At 37.3% G+C, this 21,205-nt stretch overlaps 1 protein-coding gene across 1 annotated transcript in view; it reads left to right on the top strand.

The window, feature by feature from the left end:
- Positions 1-16,721, top strand: part of TMEM170B (transmembrane protein 170B) — a 43,162-nt gene extending 26,441 nt beyond the window's left edge. The window contains exon 3 of the mRNA XM_070405730.1: positions 9,143-16,721. Within this exon, the coding sequence (XP_070261831.1) occupies positions 9,143-9,273 (131 nt within the window). The 3' untranslated portion in view covers positions 9,274-16,721. The remainder of the gene's footprint in view (positions 1-9,142) is intronic.
- The last annotated feature ends 4,484 nt before the right edge of the window (positions 16,722-21,205 follow it).

Genomic DNA, 21,205 nt, shown 5'->3' with positions numbered 1-21,205 from the left:
ACTTATTCATTAAAATAGTTTTTTTACTACTATGTGAAGACTTATTATGTTTTGTGGGAAATGCAACAACTTGTAAAATTTGGCAAAGGGCAAAGCAATTCATGGGAAATTGTGTCTTACAGTGGATGTAATTTCTGCTTTAAAGGATCTCACTATCTCATAAGGGGGAAAGGTAGGCACACAAATATGATAGTGATGGTTGACCTTAAAAAAAAGTGAAAATATAGCCTTTAGGTCCTTGATGTCATCTGCCCGTAACTACAAAATAAAATTGTACTTCCTTCTTATACACAAATTACGTCACAAATCTCCTTGGCCTATTAGAAATTGGCCACTTTAGAGTGTCCTCTAGCTATTTGCAAGTTTTCTACTGTGCTGCCTCGTGTATTTCATGCATGGTCTCAGGTTCATTTCCTCTGCCCACTCCTCTTTTTTTGTTTTAATTCTCATCTGAGAATATGCTCTTACTATTATTTTTAGAGGAGGAAAGGAGAGGGAGAAGGAGAGGGAGAGGGAGAGAGGGAGGCAAGGGAGAGGGAGAGGGAGAGGAAGGGAGAGGGAGAGGGAGAGAGAGAGAGAAATATCAGTGTAACAGAGAAACATTGATTGATTGCCTCCTGTACACACCCTGACCAGGAGATTGAACCCGAAACCTGGGTATGTACCGTGACCGGGAATGGAACCCGACACCTTTCAGTGTATAGGACGACTCTCTAACCAGCTGAACCACCCGGCCAGGGCTGGCCCTCTCCTCTTAACACTGTCCTTAGGCTCCAACTCTAGCCTTGGGTTCAGAGCACTAGTACTGGTTTCTGTTGTGCTAGTTGAGCCAGAACTTCGATGCATCTTGTTCAGATTGGAGGATGCCACAGTAGCTTCCTTAATGTGGTCCTGCCAGAAACCAGCTGCTTTTCTATGCTGTTGATCGTCAGTGCCACTGATTAATAGAGGCTTACATTGCCCTTTGCTTCTGGTCTACCAATACTTCCAAATGTCTGGGGCAGCTCACTGCTCCCACTCTGTTTTGAGACTCTCCACAAAGGACTTTTTCCTTTCTGGTTGGTTCTTAACCCCAGAAATAAGAGGAGGTCCTTTTCTTCTATAGCTCTAAGGCCTCTCCTTTTATGTCCCACACTCACCTTTTCCCTGAGTGATGGGCATTTGCTGCCTCAAGAGAAAAGCCCTATGCTATGTCTCTGGGTATGTCCTATGGCACTAATAAGACAATCATAAAATAGTTGTGAGAAGTGGTGAGTAGCCTATTTTTTCCTTCCTTCATTTACTATTTATTTTTTATGTTATTATCTTGTATTAGGTTTTTGTTGTTGCTGGATTCAACCAGTAACTTTATCATAAGGTGCCTCATCCACTTTGCTATAGATAAGGTTTAAAGCACGTTCTCAGGTTTAGCTGAAGTATAGTATGTGCATAGTGAAGAAATAGGAGATTCAGCTGGGAAGATAGAATGGAGCAAATCCCAGAGGATCTTGGAAAGCCAGCCATAAAGTGCTGCAGTCTGGGGAAAGCAAACAGATATTTTTGAGTGGAGTTGGTAAGGGGCAAAACAGTTCAATGGGAAAATGTGTCTTATAGCTAAATATAGAATACTAGTGTCCTGGTGCATGGATTCATGCACATTGAAAGGAAATTAATTAGAATAAATATCTTAATATCACTATTCACGTCTTGCTAATGAAAAGAAAATAAATTCTACTGAGTCTCCTATCTACCTACTCTAGGACTTCTGTGAGGGTGAAATGAGATGAGGCATGTGAAAACGCTTCACAAACATTCAGTTAAAGTGTAAAATGTTTGCACCTGGCTATAAAGCAAGTCGTATTCCTGGGCTGAAGAAACTCCAATGATGCTAGTTGCTAGGGAGAGGAAGCCGGGCATTGCTACGTGATGTCATTACCCGGCGCCCACAGTGACTGTTTCTGGGCTGGGCTGGGCTTTGGGTCACATTTTGCACCATGGGGTCTTGGCAGCATTGGTTGCGATTTGGTGGGGTGGTGCTCTGGGGTGGTGGTGGGGCCTGTGTCCCACTTGGGGGAAGCCAAGTGTTGGTTTGTTAGCACCAGGTCTGTGGTGCTGTTTATTTTTAAATAGCCAGTGCGCATCATGGCAGCTCCTGCATTGAGCATCTGCCCACTGGTGGTCAGTGTGCATCATAGCTACTGGTTGGGTGGATGGACGCTTAGCCTTTTATATATATAGATATGTGAGGAACCAAGAGAAAACTCTGAAAGAGTGGGGACTTGTCTGTCTTCCTCACTGCTGTATCCCCACACTACCTGGAACATAATAGATACTAAAACGATGTTGGTTGGTTGGATGGATGGATGAATAGATGTAGTGAGTGAGAAAGAGCAGAGGAAAGGAAGAAAGAAAGGATGGGCAAGAAAAGAGAAAGAAAGGGAAGGGAGAGGAATTAAGAGGCAATAAGTATAATTTGAACTTGAGGGTGGATCTTAGCTAGAGTGGCAGTGGGTTGGAAAAGAAGGAGTTAATGTTAGGACGATGGCAGAGGGAAAACCCCCAATTAATTACTATTTAATTTGATGGCATGCAAAGAGGCATGAAAAGAATTCCAGTGTTTCTGATGTGGCCTCTGTGGGAATTGTGAAACAGCGAATGAGGAGAGAGAAGGAACAGCTTGTTCAGGGGTCATAGAATGTGTGTGTGTGCTTATTGGCATAAATGTTTAAAGAAATGTCATTCTACTTTCATTTATCTCAGTGGTATATATACATTTATTGCCTACTTTCACTTCAGTCAAGAATAAAAATAAGCCAATGATTTTAGAAACTGCAATGTTATATGTTAAAATTTTCGAAAATGTAAGTCTGAAACAATTTCAAGTAAACAAATGTTAGTAAGAAAACATTTAAATTTATTCTGGCTGATTTTCTGACCTGCAAACACTTGAATTAAGAAAACTAGCCAATGTGAATATTTAACTAAATTTTCCTAATGTGATTTGTGAGTGTCAGAGCACTCACAGCTTTATATTCAGTACAGCAAACGATTCTTGGATATCTATATTGAACAAGATACTGAATATCTATATATATAAAAAGCTAAGTGACTGAGCACACGTTCATCCAATGCTGGTACATATGATGCGCACTGGCAATTTAAAAACAAACGTTGACTTGTGCATTTGCAATACATATTAAAATATTTTGTATTTTAATTATATAGTACTATATTATATGTATTATATTGACATGTAATTTTTTGCAGTAACGTAATTACCACACAAATCTTCTAATTAATTTCCTTTCAATGTGCACGAATCCATGCTCCAGGCCACTAGTTGATACATATCTCTCATATTTTGCTACTTCTTAGATTTTATTCCCAGAATAGAGTGATTTTTTTTTCATTTAGTTAGTATAGATAGTTAATACCAATATTGAAAGAAACTGAGTTACTATGTAATGCCATCTTTTGGCAATATACACATATCTGTCTAATTTTAGCAAATTATTAAGTGACATCTCATTGTTGGTTAATTTGCATTTCTCTGATTATTTAATGAATTAGAACATCTCTTCATTTCAGGTATCTGGCATTCAGGTCATAATTTGCCCCTTGGTCTTAAAGTCTACCTTTGTATTTGGTGTTAGATAGGATTCTAGGAGCCTTTTCTTCCTCCCAGAGAGGAAGGCAATTTTTACACCAGCCACTAAAGTATACAGCTCTTCATTGATTTGTAGTATCTCTTTCTTTTTGTGTATTATGCCCTCAGGTACATGGATATGTCTCTGAACCTCTGTTCTGATTTGTTAGTCTTTTTACCTGTTCTTGCAGCAAGGCCACATTTTATATCCCTGTGATTTTGTGGTGCAGGCAAACCTCGCTTTATTGTGCCTCACGTTATTGTGCTTCACAGATGTTGCATTATTTTACAAACTGAAGGCAAACCCTCCACCAGCAAAAAGGTTATGACCTGCTTTATTGCAATACGCACTCTATTGCAGTGGTCTGGAACCAAACCCACAATATCTCTGAGGTATGCCTGTATTTCTCAATATCTGATAGGGCTAGGTTCCTCTCCTTTCTGTTTTGTTTTTTTTTTTTAAACTCGGGGTTAACATAGCTTTTCATGTATATTGACTCTTTCCTGTAAATTTTTAAAAATATCTACTGAGTTCCTAAAAAAGTATAACTATGATTTTAATTGGGATTTAATTGAATGTAGAGGTTAATATGAAAGGAATTGGCATATTAAATTAATCCACCTAAGAACATTAATATACCTTTATTTATTCAGATCAACTTCTGCCTTTTGTTAGAGGTTTAAAATGTTTTTCTCCATAGGAAGGTTATATATTTTAAGTTATTTCCTAATCTCATTATGCTGTGGTTATCTGCATGGTATCTCTTTTGACTAGATTGTTTATTTTTATTGGTGTAGAGAAATGCTGCTAAGTTTTGTATGTTGAATTTATAAAAGATTACAAAACAAAAACACTGGTTCTTTGCAAAGTTAATTAGATAAATAGATTACTAGCAATCTAATAAAAAATGAGTTAAGGCAGAAAAATAAAATATAAAACAATCTAGAAAAAATAGCCCAGCTGGTGTGGATCAGTGGTTGAATTTTGACCCAGGAACCAAGAGGTCAAAGTTCAATTCCCAGCCAGGGCACATGCCCAGGTTTGGGCTTGATTCCCAGTGGGGGCATGTAGGAGGCAGCCAGTCAATAATGTTTCTCTCTCATCAATGTTTCTACCTCTATCTCAGTCCCTTCTTCCCTCTCTAAAATCAATAAAAACATTTTTTTTAAAGAAAAAAGAACCACAGATCCAGTAATACAGATGGGGTAAAGAATTATTAAAATCACATAGTTTTGTAACAGGTATATATATTTCTAAATATAAATATCAAAATTAGCATAAGAAGAAAGAGAAAATAAGAATTGGACAATAAGTATTTTTAAACAATTAAAATATTAAATACTCCTTCTCCCCAAAGAACTCCAGGCCCAAATGGGTTTACAGATAACTCCCAAATTTCCAAGAAACAGTTAGTTTTTATTTTATTTAAATTATTGTAGAAAATGCAAAGAGTAAAAGCTGGGGCCACAGCTTATTTACCAAGGCCAAAGTAATCTTGCTGCTAAGCAAGGTAAATACGACACAAGAACAGAAAAGTGCAGGCTCGTTACCTTACACATGTTATCCTAGGTATGCAAAGATAGCTCAGTATCAGAAGGAAGTATGGCTGTGTGCCAATAAAACATTATTTATGGATGCCTAAAATTTGAATTTTATACAGTTTTCATTGATCATGAAATAGTATTCTTTCTTTGGTTTTTTTCAACTGTTTAAAAGTATAGAAATTGTCCTTAGCTTTCATGCTGTACAAATACAATGGTGGGCCAGATTTGACCTGCAGAGTATAATTTGCCAAATCCCTGATCTAACTACACTCAGTGATAGAATCAACACACTAGTAAAACTAAATTTGCCTTAAACTTCATATTTGCTTTCTCTTAGGAAATGAGGGGGAAATAAAATCCCTTTCCTTGGTACATCCCTGCAGGCACTTTGTGTTGCTGTATATTGACACCAACTCAGCCATATTGCTTTCCCCACCAGTCTTCGCTAGCCCCTTAATACTTTTGGGATCTTTTCTTATTCCTAATTCATTCCTTTTGCCATTGATCATATTGGAAGTGCCTAACACGTATCATTTATTCCAAGCACCCTATTCCACTTCTGTCTTCTTCATTCTCACATAGCTTAGCCTCATATTTCACCAAGAAAATAATGTTCATAATGTTTGTAATTTTTCAGCTGACTATTGTTCAACAAAATACATCTTAAAGTGAATGAAAACTAAAGCACACATTGGGGAAAAACATTTGTGATCATATATAAATATGTAAGATTAATATCCAAACTATATATTTTTAAACTCTATTAATTAAATAAGAAAAAGACGACCCAATAGCAAAATAGACAGATTTGACAACATTTTATAGATGTAGGAAATTTAATTGCCAGTAATGTGAAAACAATATCAGTCACATCAGGAAAATGCAAATTAATCACAGAGATAACACTTCCCACCCACCAAATTGACAAAATAAAAAAACAGAAGATAAGTGTATGGATTTGTAACTGGAATATAAATTGGTACAACTACTTTGGAAAATAATTTGGCATTTTCTAGAGAAACTAGTGATTACATGTGTGTGCCAGGTGTTACATGCAAGGATATTAACAGAAGCAGTGTTCGTCATTGTGTTTTGGGGCCATAATTAAAATAAAGGTGACTTGGACACAAGCATCATGATACTACGACAGTGGATCTGATAACTGAGAAGGCCACTAAGTAGCTGATGCCCAGAGAGCACCTGCAGTGTAGAGATGCTAGACAAGGGAGATTTCCACGTCTGGGCAGAACAGCAGGAGATCTCATCACACTGCTCAAATGGGCATGCAGTTTAAAACCTATGAATTGTTTATTTCTGGAATTTTCCATTTAATATTTTTAGACCACAGTTGACCACAACAAAGAAAGAGAAAACATAAAACAATATATATTTTTTACTAGTACATTACATACAGGTGTATGTGTATGCAGTAGCTGAAACCACAGGAAGTGAAACTGTAGATAAAGGGAACTTATGTATATACTAGTCACCCGGTGCACGAAATTTGTACATGGGGAGGGGGGTGTCCCTCAGCCTGTCCTGCACCCTCTCCATCTGGGACCCCTTGGGGGATGACTGACTGCTGGTTTAGGCCCGATCCCATAGGACCGGGACCACTAGCTCCTAACCACTCACCTGCCTGCCTGCCTGATCACCCCTAACCACTCTGCATGCCAGCCTTCTCTCCCCCAACTGCCCTCCTTTGCCGGCTTTATCGCTCCCAACTGAACTGCCCCCAACTGCCCCCCCGCCAGCCTGGTCGCCCCCAACTGCCCCCCCAGCCGGCCTGCTTGCCCCCAACTATCCCCCTGTCAGTCTGCTTGTCTCCAACTGCCTCCCCCACCAGCCTGCTTCCCCCCAACTCCTCCCCCCCTTGCTGGCCTGATCGCCCCCAACTGCCCCCTCACTGCTGGCCTGATTGCCCCCAACTGCCCTCCCCTCCTGGCTTGATCGTCCCTAACTGCCTCTGCCCCGGCTCCACCATCATGTCTTTTGTCCGGAAGGACGTCTGGAAGGTCTCCCGGAAGGTCTCCCGGTCTAATTAGCATATTACCCTTTTATTAATATAGAGGCCTCGTGCATGGGTGGGGGCCAGCTGGTCTGCTTTGAAGGGGGTTCCGGTTCAGGGTGGGGGTTGCCTTGGGGGGCGGGGCCAGCCTGGGTGAGGGGCTGGGGTGGTTTGCAGGCTGGCTATGCCCCCTTCAGGGTGGGGGTCTCCGCTGGGGGGCGTGGCCAGCCTGGGTGAGGGGCTGATGGCTGTTTGCAGGCTGGCCATGCCCCCATCGGGGTGAGGGTCCCTGCTGGGGGGCATGGCCGGCCTGGGCGAGGGGCTGAGGGCTCTTTAGGGACAGTTTGCAGGCTGCCCAAGCCCCTGGCTTTGTCCCGAAGAACATCCAGAAGGTCTCTGGAAGGTCTCCCGGTCTAATTAGCATATTACCCTTTAATTAGTATAGATGGCATATAATTGTTTTCATCATGTTAAACTTAAAACGTTATGGATGAGTCAGGGGTCTCTTTTGAGTAGTATTCCTAAACCAGTGCTCTTTTCAAATGTAATCCTATTTTCAGTTTGGTTATGTATCCCCTAGATTTTTGCTTCTACATTACATGCATGCATGCATACATACATGTACATGTGTGCCTACATGTATACACATACATCTATAAAAATATAAGGGTAATATGCTAATTAAACCAGACATCCTTCCAGACGAAGCTGGGGCCGGAGGGAAGCTTGGGTTCTGGGTGCCTGCCGGTGGCCGCAGGGAAGCCAGCCTGGGTCCCCAGTGCCTGCAGGCAGCCAGAGGGAAGCCAGCCCGGGTCCGGGTGCCAGAGGGAAGCCAGTGCTGGCGGCTGGGGGAAGGAAGGTCTACTCGTGCACGAATTTCATGCGTCGGGCCTCTAGTATGTATGTATGTACTATTAAAGAATATATATCGTTTTATGTTTTATCTTTCTTTATTGTATAAATTGTATGTTTTAAGTTTTTTCTTTGTCAATTCATATAGATTTATATTTTTCTTCTGAATAGATTTCTCTGTCAAGTAATTATAAATTTGGTGTCCTCAAATAATTTATCTCTGTTCTTATTTCTATATATTTGACCATTCTAGGATATGTAGACAGCTTTTTCTAGAAAAATAGTTTTAAGGCCTTTCAATCTATTAGATGGCATTCTATAATTTAAATATTCCTTACTTTATGATTTCCAAATGTGCTTTTAAAATCATCCACTTAGATACATTATTATATATGCTGTGTTAATAAGGTCAAGTGTTGAATCAGATGGGTCTGAGGCTTCTTGTAATGGTGATTCTCTCATTCTTGGAAGTGCACATTATCTAAAAATATTTTCTGAAACAAACATCAAGTTCATCTTCTGTTTTTATTAGATATCACCATAGTGGTCTCCAAATAACCTTAATAAGCAATTTTATATGCTAGATTGTAAAATGGAATCGTCAAATATCCTGATATTTTATATGACATTTAAGAATTAATTTATTTTACTGAAAGAAATAAAATGATTAATATTAAAATGAATAATTTAGAAGTTACATTAAATTGTGTAGTTTTTGTATTATCATTTATAATTATCAATGTATTGTTACGTATGTTTATAAAATGCTGATGAATTGTGGCCAGTTCAATGCCCAGATGAGAGATTATGTACAATAATGAATTATTTATTTTTATGAACATATTTTTTGTGTCAAGCAACATGTAGCATAAATATGTATTTTGTGTTGAATAGAAAAGCCTGTTTTTAAGTTAAGTGGGTAAATGTGGTATGATAAAGAGTAACTTTTACCAATCACATGGAAATTCCTTTATAGAAAATTTATAAAAAGAGAATGAACAATGACTAACTCAGTTTTGATGAAATGAAAAGAGATCTTAAGTTAAAGCCATGCAGTCTCTCTAAAATGAATGAATGTTCCCTTTTGTTTCTCTCGCTCCTATCTCATCCAGGTGCAGCAGTAGCAGGCATTTACCGAGTAGCAGGGAAGAACATGGCCCCTTTGGAAGCCCTGGTGTGGGGCGTTGGACAGACTGTACTGACATTGATCATCTCCTTTTCAAGGATCCTCGCCACACTTTGAGGTTTCTGTGGAAATGTCTGACCTTACATAAGGAAACAGATGTACAGATTCTCTGAAAATGGCATTGTTAGCAAGTGGGAATTAAATTATACAGGAATCCTGGAAGGAGCAGGTCGGAGCATAAGGCCTTGAGCTGTGTGGAAAGATTGCCCTCTGGTGTTCAAGTGATTGCACTACCGCACTGCACCTTACGTGCCTCCATCCCAGGCAAGGCGAATTACACTATGAGAAGCTACAAGAAAACGCACCTTGTTTAGCTGCCAATCAGGTTAACATTGGTGTTGAATCATCGTTTTTAACAGTGTTGTGTTTAAGTTACAGGGACATTTTGAAGAATTGATATATGTGCCAAACTCTCTTCTTTTTTTATAAATTGGTCATGTGACAGTATGCAAGTGTAGATGTAGATGAGACAAGTGCTGTGAAAGTGTTTGACATGAATTCAGGTCACGTAGTGAGACTTTGTAACTAAATCCTGTGTGAGTGCCGAATACCGAATTGTTTACTAGGAGATAAATTATTTTACTTTTAATGTTGAACTTTTCTGGGATTTAGGGCTTTAATATGGTTAGGCATTATTGTTATTTAATTTATGTGGAAAATAATATTAATGGAAAACTAGCTAAACTCTTTTAAAGACTCAAAGTAGATCTATAGGGTGCATCCTTTTCATGAACATAAATAATACTTTTAATAGTTTCCCTCATACATAAATGTTCTATTGATATGAATTAAAAAACTTTATCGGTAACACACATTGATTGTAGTTTGTGTGTCATAAAAATATTATTTGAAATTTTTCTTATAAATTTTGTTAGAAAACAAGTCTGAAATGCATGTTGCATTCTTTGACCCTCTAAAGAAAGTTGTCCTGTGTCTCATGGAGAAAACATCTTCACAACTGTTCCTCAGTGGGGTTCTATGACTTGTTGCCTATGTCTTGATTTTTGACAAAGTGTAAGCAGTCTTTAATTCTGGAGTATTAACTATATTTAAAGAGTGGCCTAAATTAGGCTGTGAAAACAAAAAGCCTCATTTGTAGATAAGTAACAGTAAGTTATCTAGGGAGATTAATAAACTATCTTACTTTGGATATGTGGTAACAAAATTTCACTAAATAAGAATTGAGGAATTTATAAATCTGGCAGTCCATCTCAGTGTTTAAAACAGTACTGAAATATATTGGAGTGATTCATTTTAGTTCAGTTCTTGATTTATGCTAAGTTTATTAGAATGTGATGGCATTTATTAGAAATGAAAAAGTCTTTAGTATAAAATATTTTAAGAGATTTTGGCAACATATACTTGTTTTTAAGACTACAGGAAGTAAGGGAAACAGAACCTGCTTGAACTTATCTCCTCCTGACATTTTTTAAAACCAGGTACAATTATAAATGTTCTTACTCAAAGGAGAGCTATTGCAGAGAATGCGAAGTGAAGGACAGTCCAGAAAAACTGCTTTAGAACCTGGTTGGGTAACAAGTAGGTTCCTATTAGGTCCCATTCAAATTTAAGGCCTTTGCTACACAGGTCACTTTTCCTTCACCAAAAAAATAGTGAGGAGTTGGTGGGGGAGGGGAAGCTACTTTTACCAGTAGGAAAGTCAATTTGGGGGATTTTCTAATTCTGTGGCTTGGAAATTTTTTTAAAAAATAACAATTAGCATCTATGCACTTAGAGATCTTTGAAGTAAATCTTAAAATTGATTTTAAATATGTATAACCCTGAAATTAATTTCATGTGTTCTTTATATTTTTGATGTTTTCCAAATTAAATTTAGGCATAAGTTTTCCAAATCAATTTGATTTATCCTTTTCTCTTAGTCTTGAATTCAGTGTTCTTTCTTTATGTGGGCTACTCTGTCAATAATTTAAAGTGTTTGTATTCTTTGAGAGGAATTACCAATAACATATTGAAGATGTACAAAATGAAAAATTTTAACATATGGTTATGTTGTGATTTAAGAAAGTTATCATGGTGAGGTAATATGGAGCATATGGTTCAGAATCAAAAATTAACCAGAAAATAACTTGGTACATAAATATGTGAATGCGTGGACCAAAGAGATTCAAACTCCCATTTTTACTCTTAGAATGGAAGTATAATTTGATATTTAGTAATTAGTTTGTAGAGTGTCCTAATCTCATTATCAAGTTGCTTTATATTATGAAGTGTGTGTGTGTGTGTGTGTGTGTGTGTGTGTGTGTGTACTTTTAACTTGTAGGGGAATTTTTGTTTTGTTTTTGCTGTTTTCAGCTCTTTCCATTGGGATTTTGTACAACTGTCACTCTTTTGATGTTTTGAAATATAGTGAATGGTGTGCATTGATGAAATTGTCTTAATAGATATTTCTATGTTGAGATTTTTTTAAAGTTAGTGGTTTTCCTACAGATACAAGAAACATGTAATGATATATATCCACATACACCTATATACCATTATATACGTCCACACAAAGCTGCCATGTATGAACGCAGTCTAGCTGGACAGCTTCTGTTCCAGGAACACATCCATGCTCTAGTGGAGAATTTGTTCAGCTGAATGGTCTTTTAAATGGGTTTGAGGATGTTTGAGATTTTTTAATTTGGGGAGATTTTTCTTGGTTTAATAGTGCTGGAGACCCTTGTTTTTGATATGACAAAAGCTCTTATTGATGTATTTGCGTTACACCTCTTTAAAATGTGTATGTGATTTAGCAGTAAATTCTCTTTGATTAAAGCAGGAAGGATAGAGGAAATCATCTGCAGTTTACACATCTTTATTTTTTTTCATGTGTAGTAAAGTATTGCTGACAATGAAATCAGTTCCCCCAAAGAAGAGACTCCTATATGCCCAAACTAGTTATTATTTAACATCCTGGTTAGAAATGCCCATAGTCCAGAGTTTAGTCAGGGGACCTCATCTAAACTATAAATAACGCTGAAAACCTTTAAATGAAGGAGGTGCAAATAATCTGCCCATGGGATGATTCCATGGGTTATCTAGAATAAGGAAAGTCCTAAATGATGGCTATATTCAGTGCTTGCAGCTTAATTATTCTTACTGTAGATCTCAGTGTTTATCAAACAGTGTTATAGTTTGTAACCCAGTATACTAAGTGTTTGCAGCATTCAGTATTTCCATTCCCCTTAAAATTGTAAGGGTCTTATTTGCACTTTAAGTGAGAAGTAAAGAAATGAGCTGCCCTGTATATCATGTATTTGTGATGTAAGGAACAAAGGTAATTTAAAATCAAAGAATATTGTTGGGAAAAGTCTCTAGAGAACTTTAATTAAGTTGAGGAGAGTGGGGCTGACATGTTAACATGCCCAAGCAGACACTTACATACCAACTAATTCAATTGTTTAAATATGTATGTACAAAGCTGTATGGAGTATTTTCTATAGGAAGTACAAGGATGACTAAGATAGGATTCCTGCCCTTGAGTTCCCCAAAAGCTAGCAAGATGGTTTTAAATCCTAAAAAGACCAGAACAACATTTTGCTTCCTGATTCTAGTTGAGACTTCAAGTCTTCCCCCCCTCCCCGCCCCGACCCCAAATTCTGATTTTCCCAGTTTAGCTACAAAATGGAGTTTCGGTAACTGAGTTACCATCACTGTGACAGAGAGATAAGAATACTAGACTGTAAGCCAGAGACATAAATGTGAACCCAGGCCCTGTTGCTTGTCGACTTTTTTGTTCATGAATGGCAAAGCAGTAAATGTTCGACAATAAATGATAGTCCATAGAATTTTTTAAATTATATTTTGCAGTGCTATTTAATATGTTGTTTTGTAAAATACATTTGTCTTCTTTCATTTCCACATTTTCTCTACATTTATTTTAAGAAGGAAAATTAAAATAACCCTTATAATCTTGCTTCCTTTACCTCCTCTTTACCTCTTTATTTTTTCAAAATCAGCAGATACTCGTCTAGGAGCATTTTTAGGGGTTGGTGGTAGTAGAAATTGCCAAAGCAAGCAGGATTAAATTACAGGTTGTGTTTACCACTGGTTAAGATAGAAAAAGGTAGAGGTAGCCAATATTTACTCCTTTACCTTATCCTGCTACTTTCCTTGGATTCATTCAACCAACATTCATTGAATCTCTACTACATGCACCTTGCCATGTGTTTAAGGATGAAGTGTCTCCTCTTCTGCCCCATGGGTGTTGGCTTCACAGCACAGTGCAAATTCTATGGGGAAACAAAAGAGTGTCTACCAAGTCCTTCCTTTATGGATCAAGGTGCTTCAGCTACTGTTCATTTGCTTTTACTTAAAAAGAAATACTGTTATTTTACATTTATGTCCATTTTATAATTCAAGAAGTAACAAGATGCTAAGAATATTTTCTCAAACTACTTCACTTTTGCTATTACAATTTTCCTCTCTCAGAAAATCTTAATCGTAATCTCTTCAAAGAATTGTTATTTGTTTTTAAGATATGAAGAATGCAGAAAGTTATTGAAGAAATCGAAGTAGGCCTAGATTGCAGAGAAGTTTGGCAATACTTGGGTAACTGGGTAAATTGCTGTTTCTTTTCCTAATCAAAGTGAGACTCTCAGTGGTTAAAATTGACTACTAATCAATTTTAATTTCCCTCAAGGGTCATTCCTTTTTGTAACATCTTAGAGGTAGACTCTCCAGGATAAGAAGGACATTATTTAGTTAAAAATGATGAAAAAATTTCAAACATGTGGTAGCATTTTTGTAGCAGAGGGAAGTTTAAAGATAGGAAGACACATTGGAGGAGTGACACACAGAACAAAGGCATATCATGAATACTCAATATTCTGTGAACAATTCCCCCTTGTGTTAAGAATATAAATTACACTGTATGCATATGTGTCCTGCATGTTTACAGAATGTGGGGGTCTTTACCTGTGAGACAACTTCCACAAAGCTTTGAAATCATTATTGTGTGTGTGTGTGTGTGTGTGTGTGTGTGTGTGTGTGTGTGTTGGTAGGTTTGCCCTTCTAACTTAAGGGTCTCTGTTCAGTGTAGGAATACAGAGCTTTTGAGGTTGCTGAATAAATTATCTAAAAATGTATCTGAATTTGTTTTAGAGGAAGTAGTGCTTAATATATAAAGTATTTTCAGTAAATGTGGAGATGTACCAGTTAATACTTTATTAAATTAGTAGAAGCACCCAAATTTCTGAGTGAACTGAACTGTGAACTGTAACCACCTCGACTCATCTTCACATTCTTTACATTCATTGCCTGTATGTTGAAGCTATTTATTATAATCCTTTCTTGATTTGAGAACCAATTTAGCAATTTCTTAAAAATCTCCTCCCTCCACACAACTGTCATATGTTGGGGTTTAAACATATGTACAGTTTGTTAATAGAATGAGAAGTGCTGGTTTTGAAGAGAATGTGCTAGATACTAACGAGACAAATAAATACTAAGGAGAGTCAAGAGAGCATGAACCTTTAACATATTGTTTTAGATTCTATAGTGCACCTATATGCATTTTCCTTCAATGGTAGCATGACTGCCCCCCTTTTGGGGAATGCATTTAGAAATGTAATTGGAACTGGAAAGCAGTATAATATAAATATATAGAAAGAGGAGCTATTAACTCATAATTACCATACCAGGAACACCTTTGCTCCAAAATTGTTATATATTGGGAAATTCTAAAAAGCATCATTTTTAGAGCCTTGTATAAATGAATGTTAAGTTGATAGTATTACTGATGATGAAAAGTTTTCTTTGTGTTTAAATTAGTGTATTTGCACAGCATCACTAAGTATCTTTGGGAAGGAACATTTTAAATTTTCTCCATAGAAAGCAAAATAGAGGCGCTTGATTGAATAGTAATAAGAATGATTTACTTTGAATAATGAATGAGTTGATAGTGTAATTGTTGACACTTTCTTAGTATTTGTGATATTGGATGCATTTACGATGGAGGAATTTTTGTATATTCTGGCGTTCGCGCGCGCGTGCGCGCGCACACACACACACACACACACACACACACAAGCTCTACACATTGAGATGAACAATATGAAGTTCCACAGTATTTTTCATTTTAGTCATATAACTTGGTAAAATTCATATGATTCTACCATAAAGTATTAACTCCTGACTCTAGTCATTCTACGATGAGAGAATCGATTTTATCTTGAAGTTAACCAACTAAAATGTATTTATTTAAAGATCAAAAACATCGTTTACCTGAGAGGTATTAAAAGACTCTCTTTCAAATTGTAACTCTCAGACTACTGATGAATCGTTTAGTAAACCACAGTACCATTTTTAAAGCTAAATGATGTCTCAGTGCCTTGGAAGTTAAGATACTTTTTCAAAGTGTATCTAGTGAGATTCAGGATTGATACACCTGTTAATGGGGATTCAGCATTAAGGACAGTGTAATAGAATCACCTGTGGTTTAATAAAAATCAGTTATTTTGCTATTGACGATGACAGATGATGACTTTCATTACATTTTCATGATGTGGTATTTGTCTCTCTTTTTTAAAAAGTAAGTTTGAGATGGGAAATAATGTAGTCAAGACAAAAGTGGGATTTTAAAATTTAATTTTGTTGTAAACTAGAGATTCTAGTATAAACAGTGTTAGTTTTATATTGTAGTATAAGGGCGGACATTTTATGTAACCTTTAGAAATATGTTTACCATCAGGGATTTATTTTTGCTATCCAAATACTTAATGTACTGTGAAGCTTAAAGACAGGAGGAATATACGCTAGAGGGGTAATGCACAAAAACAAAGGCATATCTGATGAAGTACCCTACGTTATGTGAACACAATTTCCCCTTCTGTTAAGACTATAAACTACACTGTATGAGTATGTGTACTGCATGTTTACATAATACAGCTTAATTTTGAAGGATTATTTTAAAAAAACTATGTTTATGTATAATACCTAACAGTCTGTAAATATTGTATACTATTGATTTTTAATTTTATATAAGCAATTTTTTAATTTCCCAATTCATGTACAAATCTCATTGTATATATAGCATAATTTCCTGGAGAACACAAATTTTGCGGTGAATTTTAATTATTTTAACTGTGGTAAGCATCAGGTTAGCCTTAGCGATGTTGATTTTTGTTTTAAATTATTTTTACCGCTCATTTTCTTCAAAGGGCAGCAATAAACATATGCAAGTTCTTTTTGATTATAGACAGTTGGTCTACAAAGACGAGATCTAGGTTCCAATTCATGGCTTTAAAAAGAAGATGCACAATTAATATCATCCACTGTCTAATCACAGGACCATTTCTGAGGTCCATGTGTGTTTCTCCTCTTTGTAACATACAGGGTGATTCTACTGATACACACAAAACAACTGTTAAAAGTGAACCCAGCACTTAAATGTCATAACACAGAATTTATTGGATTAAAAATTTGTAATATACAGTATTTTAATAAAGTTTCTGTATTCTATTTCATGCACTTATATATAAATAAATCTGTCTTTAAAAGCTTTATGGGATGTGTGATTCTTGATAACATCTTTTCAGTTCTCTATAAGCTCCAATGTTTTCTCTTACCCTTCTGTCAGTTTTTCTGGGGCAGTTTTACATAGGGCTTCTGGAGGTAGTGCTGAGACGTAATTATGAAATCTGAAAGACCCACTTGGCCTAGTTTATAGTTTTACCTGGGACCAGTCACAGGACACATAAGCATCCACTTCTAAGAGTTATTGTTTTAAACAGCATACTATCGCCCTAGCCGGTTTGGCTCAGTGGATAGAGTGTCAGCCCTCAGATTGAAGGGTCCCGGGTTTGATTCTGGTCAAGGGCATACCTTGGTTGCAGGTTCCCAGCCCTGGTCAAGGTGCATGTAGGAGGCAACCAATCGATGTGTCTCTCTCACATCAATGTCTCTCTCTCCCTCCCACTCCCTCTAAAAATTAACTGGAAAGATATCCTCAGGTGAGGATTAACAAAATATAAAATACTTAAAAAGCATACTATCACTTTCAATAATAAATGACTACTGTTTATCAAGTGCTTATGTTAGACACTTACTGTAATCCTTCAGGTTAAGTGTTTTATCCCTACTTTACAGGTGAAGAATTTGAGGTTCTGAGAAGATGAAAACTTCTCAAGGTCACATAGGCAATAATGCTTATTTGAGGTTTTCTTACTCTTACCTGTGTTTTTCCCCACTATGCTATGTGAGGGGTTTCTACAGAGTATTCTGGGAACTCTTAACTGTAATGAGATAAGGTCTCATTATTGAAGAGAAGATGGAGTTATGGGGATTGAAAATGATTAACTCAGAATTTGTATTGTCAAATTTATGCATAGTTTAAATTTTTGTTAGGGATTTCTAAGGGATGATACTAATTACTCAACGAGGCTTAGCTGTTCTGTCTGAGAAAAGAGTGGTGATGACTGTAAGTGGTACAGCCTTGCTGGAATAAAGACTAGCTTAACTTTTAAAACGGCAGGCAAAATGGAAGTGAATGTTTCTTCATATACATTGACAGTTAATGTAATTACTAAATTGAAATGTATTTCCTTTTTTTCTAGGTAACTGTTTCAACCATAGAATTATACAATTATTAAACATCTTTTCTTCCTGACTATGAGTCTGAAAAAGTTCTTGAACAAAATATAAATCTTGAGATTAAAAAAATCTATTTTGATTTTACTACCTTTGGCTCTTGAAGTAATATTTTTGTAATTTTTTGTAATAGGTAATCTATCTGGGTATTTTGACATTTACTGAGCATTGAAAAAATGCATCGGATTCCAGATTTAGTGCCACCTATGTAGACAAGACCAGTATGAAAGGTAATCTAGAAGAAAGATGCTCAGGTTTCACACTGAGCTTTATGATGCAGAATGAGTCCTGGTCATACTTCCTGAATATGTACTTATCTCTGTTTAGAAGTTAAACTGTTAATTCATAACATGGTACCTAAAATCCTATATAATAAAAGCCTAATATGCTAAATGTCCAGTTATCCGGTCATCCATTCAACCAATCAAAGTATAATATGCTAATGATATGCTAAGGCAACTCAACCTCTCGCATTGATGTGCACTGACCACCAGGAGGCAGACAGTCGACCAGTTGCTCCAACCAGTGGGTTAGCTTGATGCTGGAGTCCAGCCAATTGTGACTGAGTGAGACAGGCTGGACATGCCCTGGAGCCCTCCCGCAGTCCCTTTCCAGCTGACCAACCTCCCTCATCCCTCCATGGCCCCAGTCGTGCACTGGTGGGATCCCTTGGCCTGGCCTGCTCCCTCACAATCCAGAACCCCTCGGGGGATGTCCGAGAGCCGGTTTCTGCCCGATCCCGCAGGCCAGGCCCAGGGACCCCACTAGTGCACAAATCCGTACACTGGGCCTCTGGTTAGGATATAAAGAAAAGTGAACAGACCTCTGGTAATTCTCTGAGGAGTAGAATTTGGATTCACCTCCAGCTTCCAAAGGAACTTTAACAGAAGAATCCATCCCATTCCACTGTTCCTATTTATCTCCCCTTAATTTTCCATTGAATTTCTTGTCATCATACACTTTTTTTTTGCCCAGTTTTATGAATATTCAGGCTTAGACTGTTTTGCAAAATAAAATTGCATCAAGTGATTTTCTTGCAAAGCAGGAGTTTCATCACTAGATGGTGCAGTTGTTCTATTTTTACTTTCCCTCCTTTTTTTGTCTTGGACTTTCTTACCTAAAAACCCATATTAACTTAGTCTGTACTTTTGTCCATTCTTACCTAAGATTAACTTTTAATGGGACATCATTTGTTCTTCATACCCATAGGTTGCATCTGTTACCTTTTTCTGATAAAAGTACACATGAGAAGATTAAATAAGAGAAAAGTCAAGAGTGTCTACATGTTATCACTAACAAATTTAACTTTCTTCAAAGAATGTTAAAATATGGTGTTCTGCCGAAACCGGTTTGGCTCAGTGGATAGAGCGTCGGCCTGCGGACTGAAAGGTCCCAGGTTCGATTCCGGTCAAGGGCATGTACCCAGTGGGAGATGTGCAGGAGGCAGCTGGTCGATGTTTCTAACTCTCTATCTCTCTCCCTTCCTCTCTGTAAAAAATCAATAAAATATTTTTAAAAAATATGGTGTTCAAGGTTTATTTACAAATCAGAAAATTACATTAATTTTGATAAGTTATTTATGAATCTGGATCTTGATTTATGTGTTTTTCTTAAATCTGTCATTCTAACTTAATGCATCATGGCTTTTATCTAATGTAATAGTTTATACTTTAGTGACATTTACTAGTAGTTACATAGTTGGTCAACTTGTTGGGATAAAAGCAAATACACCAACTTAACACAATGCTTGTATTGTGAGACTTGGTTTTAAGTTCTTGCTCTGCCATTTAATGTTTGAACTTGGCCAAGTTATTATACTCCCAGAATTGTCAGTTTTCCTCATCTGTACACAAGGATAATATATCCTGTTGCATGCAGTGGGTGCTCAGCAAACCCTCTACTTTATCCCATTGGCCTCTTCTTCTTGTGCATGTGTGCACATAGAAGGATGGTGTAGTTCTGGATTTTGCTGTAAGTTTTGGTATGAGTCTAGATAACTTTATTTCAAAGTCAGCTGGATTCCATTTCTGCGCAGGCCACAGTGCATTTTCAGAGAGGACAGTTTCAGGTTTAAACTGTCTATTGAATTGTGTGCTGCACTGGCAGCAAAGTCTGTGGAGGGAATTTTTTACAAACAGACCTTAGTGGACAGAGCCTGGCTAGAAAACAGAATGGACAAACTTGCTCAGCTAGCAAATTCCTTGCATTCTCTAACCCTAATATGTACAAAAGGAGGAAGCCAAAGCAGCCAACATAAATTAAATCTGCCAAAAGATGGTCATGACTCCCTCTCAGCTGTGCACAGTCACCAACCAGCTCAGATCCTGTTTGCAGGTGGGCTTCTCAACTTTGTTTATTGCTCTGCAGAGACAGCCTATGTTTCACACTTAAAGATGTGTTGCTGCTCTTTTCAGATCCAAGGTTTTTGACCTTAAAAGCACACATCTCACTCCACAGCATGGTCTGTCGCAGCCGTGGAGACAAACATGCCCATAGACTCTAGGTCTTAAAGAAATCAGGACTGAACTTAAGAGATTAGAGATGAGGACCAGATTTTCATATAACACCTCTCCTGTTCCTTTGCTTATTTTTTATGGTAATAGGTGTTGGTGGATGACTTTAAGATACAAGAAGACACATGTTATCTCTGATGTGGAAAATAGGTAAAGACATGGCTGGGAGATGTAGGGCTGAGGGAACAACAATTATGAGAGACTTCAGATTTGAAAGTCCCATGTTTGTTCACTGAGTGGGGAAGGGGTCAGACCTGGGTCTTCTCCCTGGTTCTGACCCCCCTGCACATGAGACCTCATATGTCAATTTCCTCTGTAATAAATATGAAAAGGGATTGGCTCCTTTTGTCTTCTCTTAAATGTAGATTGAAACTTTTAATGGGACAACATCAATATAGGTCTCTTATATTTATACTTTCCTGGGCCAGGGCCAGTGTAGCATCAGGAACTTGACATTTGCCAAACCCACTGTTGCCTTCAGATTTCTTGCTTGAGCTTTTGCAAGATGAATGAAAAGGGATGAGAATTTCAAATCTCAACCAAAACTTCTGGGTTTTTTAAATTAGTATCTTTAGGAAATATGCAAAGCCTATGTTATTGACAGGGTCATGCTTGAAACAATGTTGATATTGAACTTTTACTCTCAAACCATTTTCATGTCTATTGTCTCATTTTATCCTCACAATTTGTACTTATTTGAGGGAAAATGTCCATTTTTTTTCCCTTTACAAAGCCACTTACCTGGCTAAACACAGGTCTTTTATGAGACCGGGGCAGCTGTTTGGACAACTGTTAATAATTAAAAACAGACCTAAAAGAGACTCAGCAGCTTAGAGCCTGGACCCAGGTAGTCTCCGAAAGCCTGAAGAGATCTCCTTGGAAACTGA

Source organism: Myotis yumanensis, unplaced genomic scaffold (assembly GCF_028538775.1).
Source record: "Myotis yumanensis isolate MYYU_CA2020_CCGP unplaced genomic scaffold, mMyoYum1.0.hap1 SCAF_2, whole genome shotgun sequence".
Lineage (NCBI taxonomy): Eukaryota > Metazoa > Chordata > Mammalia > Chiroptera > Vespertilionidae > Myotis > Myotis yumanensis.
Note: the sequence above shows the minus strand (reverse complement) of the source record. Positions and strands in the feature narration are given on the sequence as shown.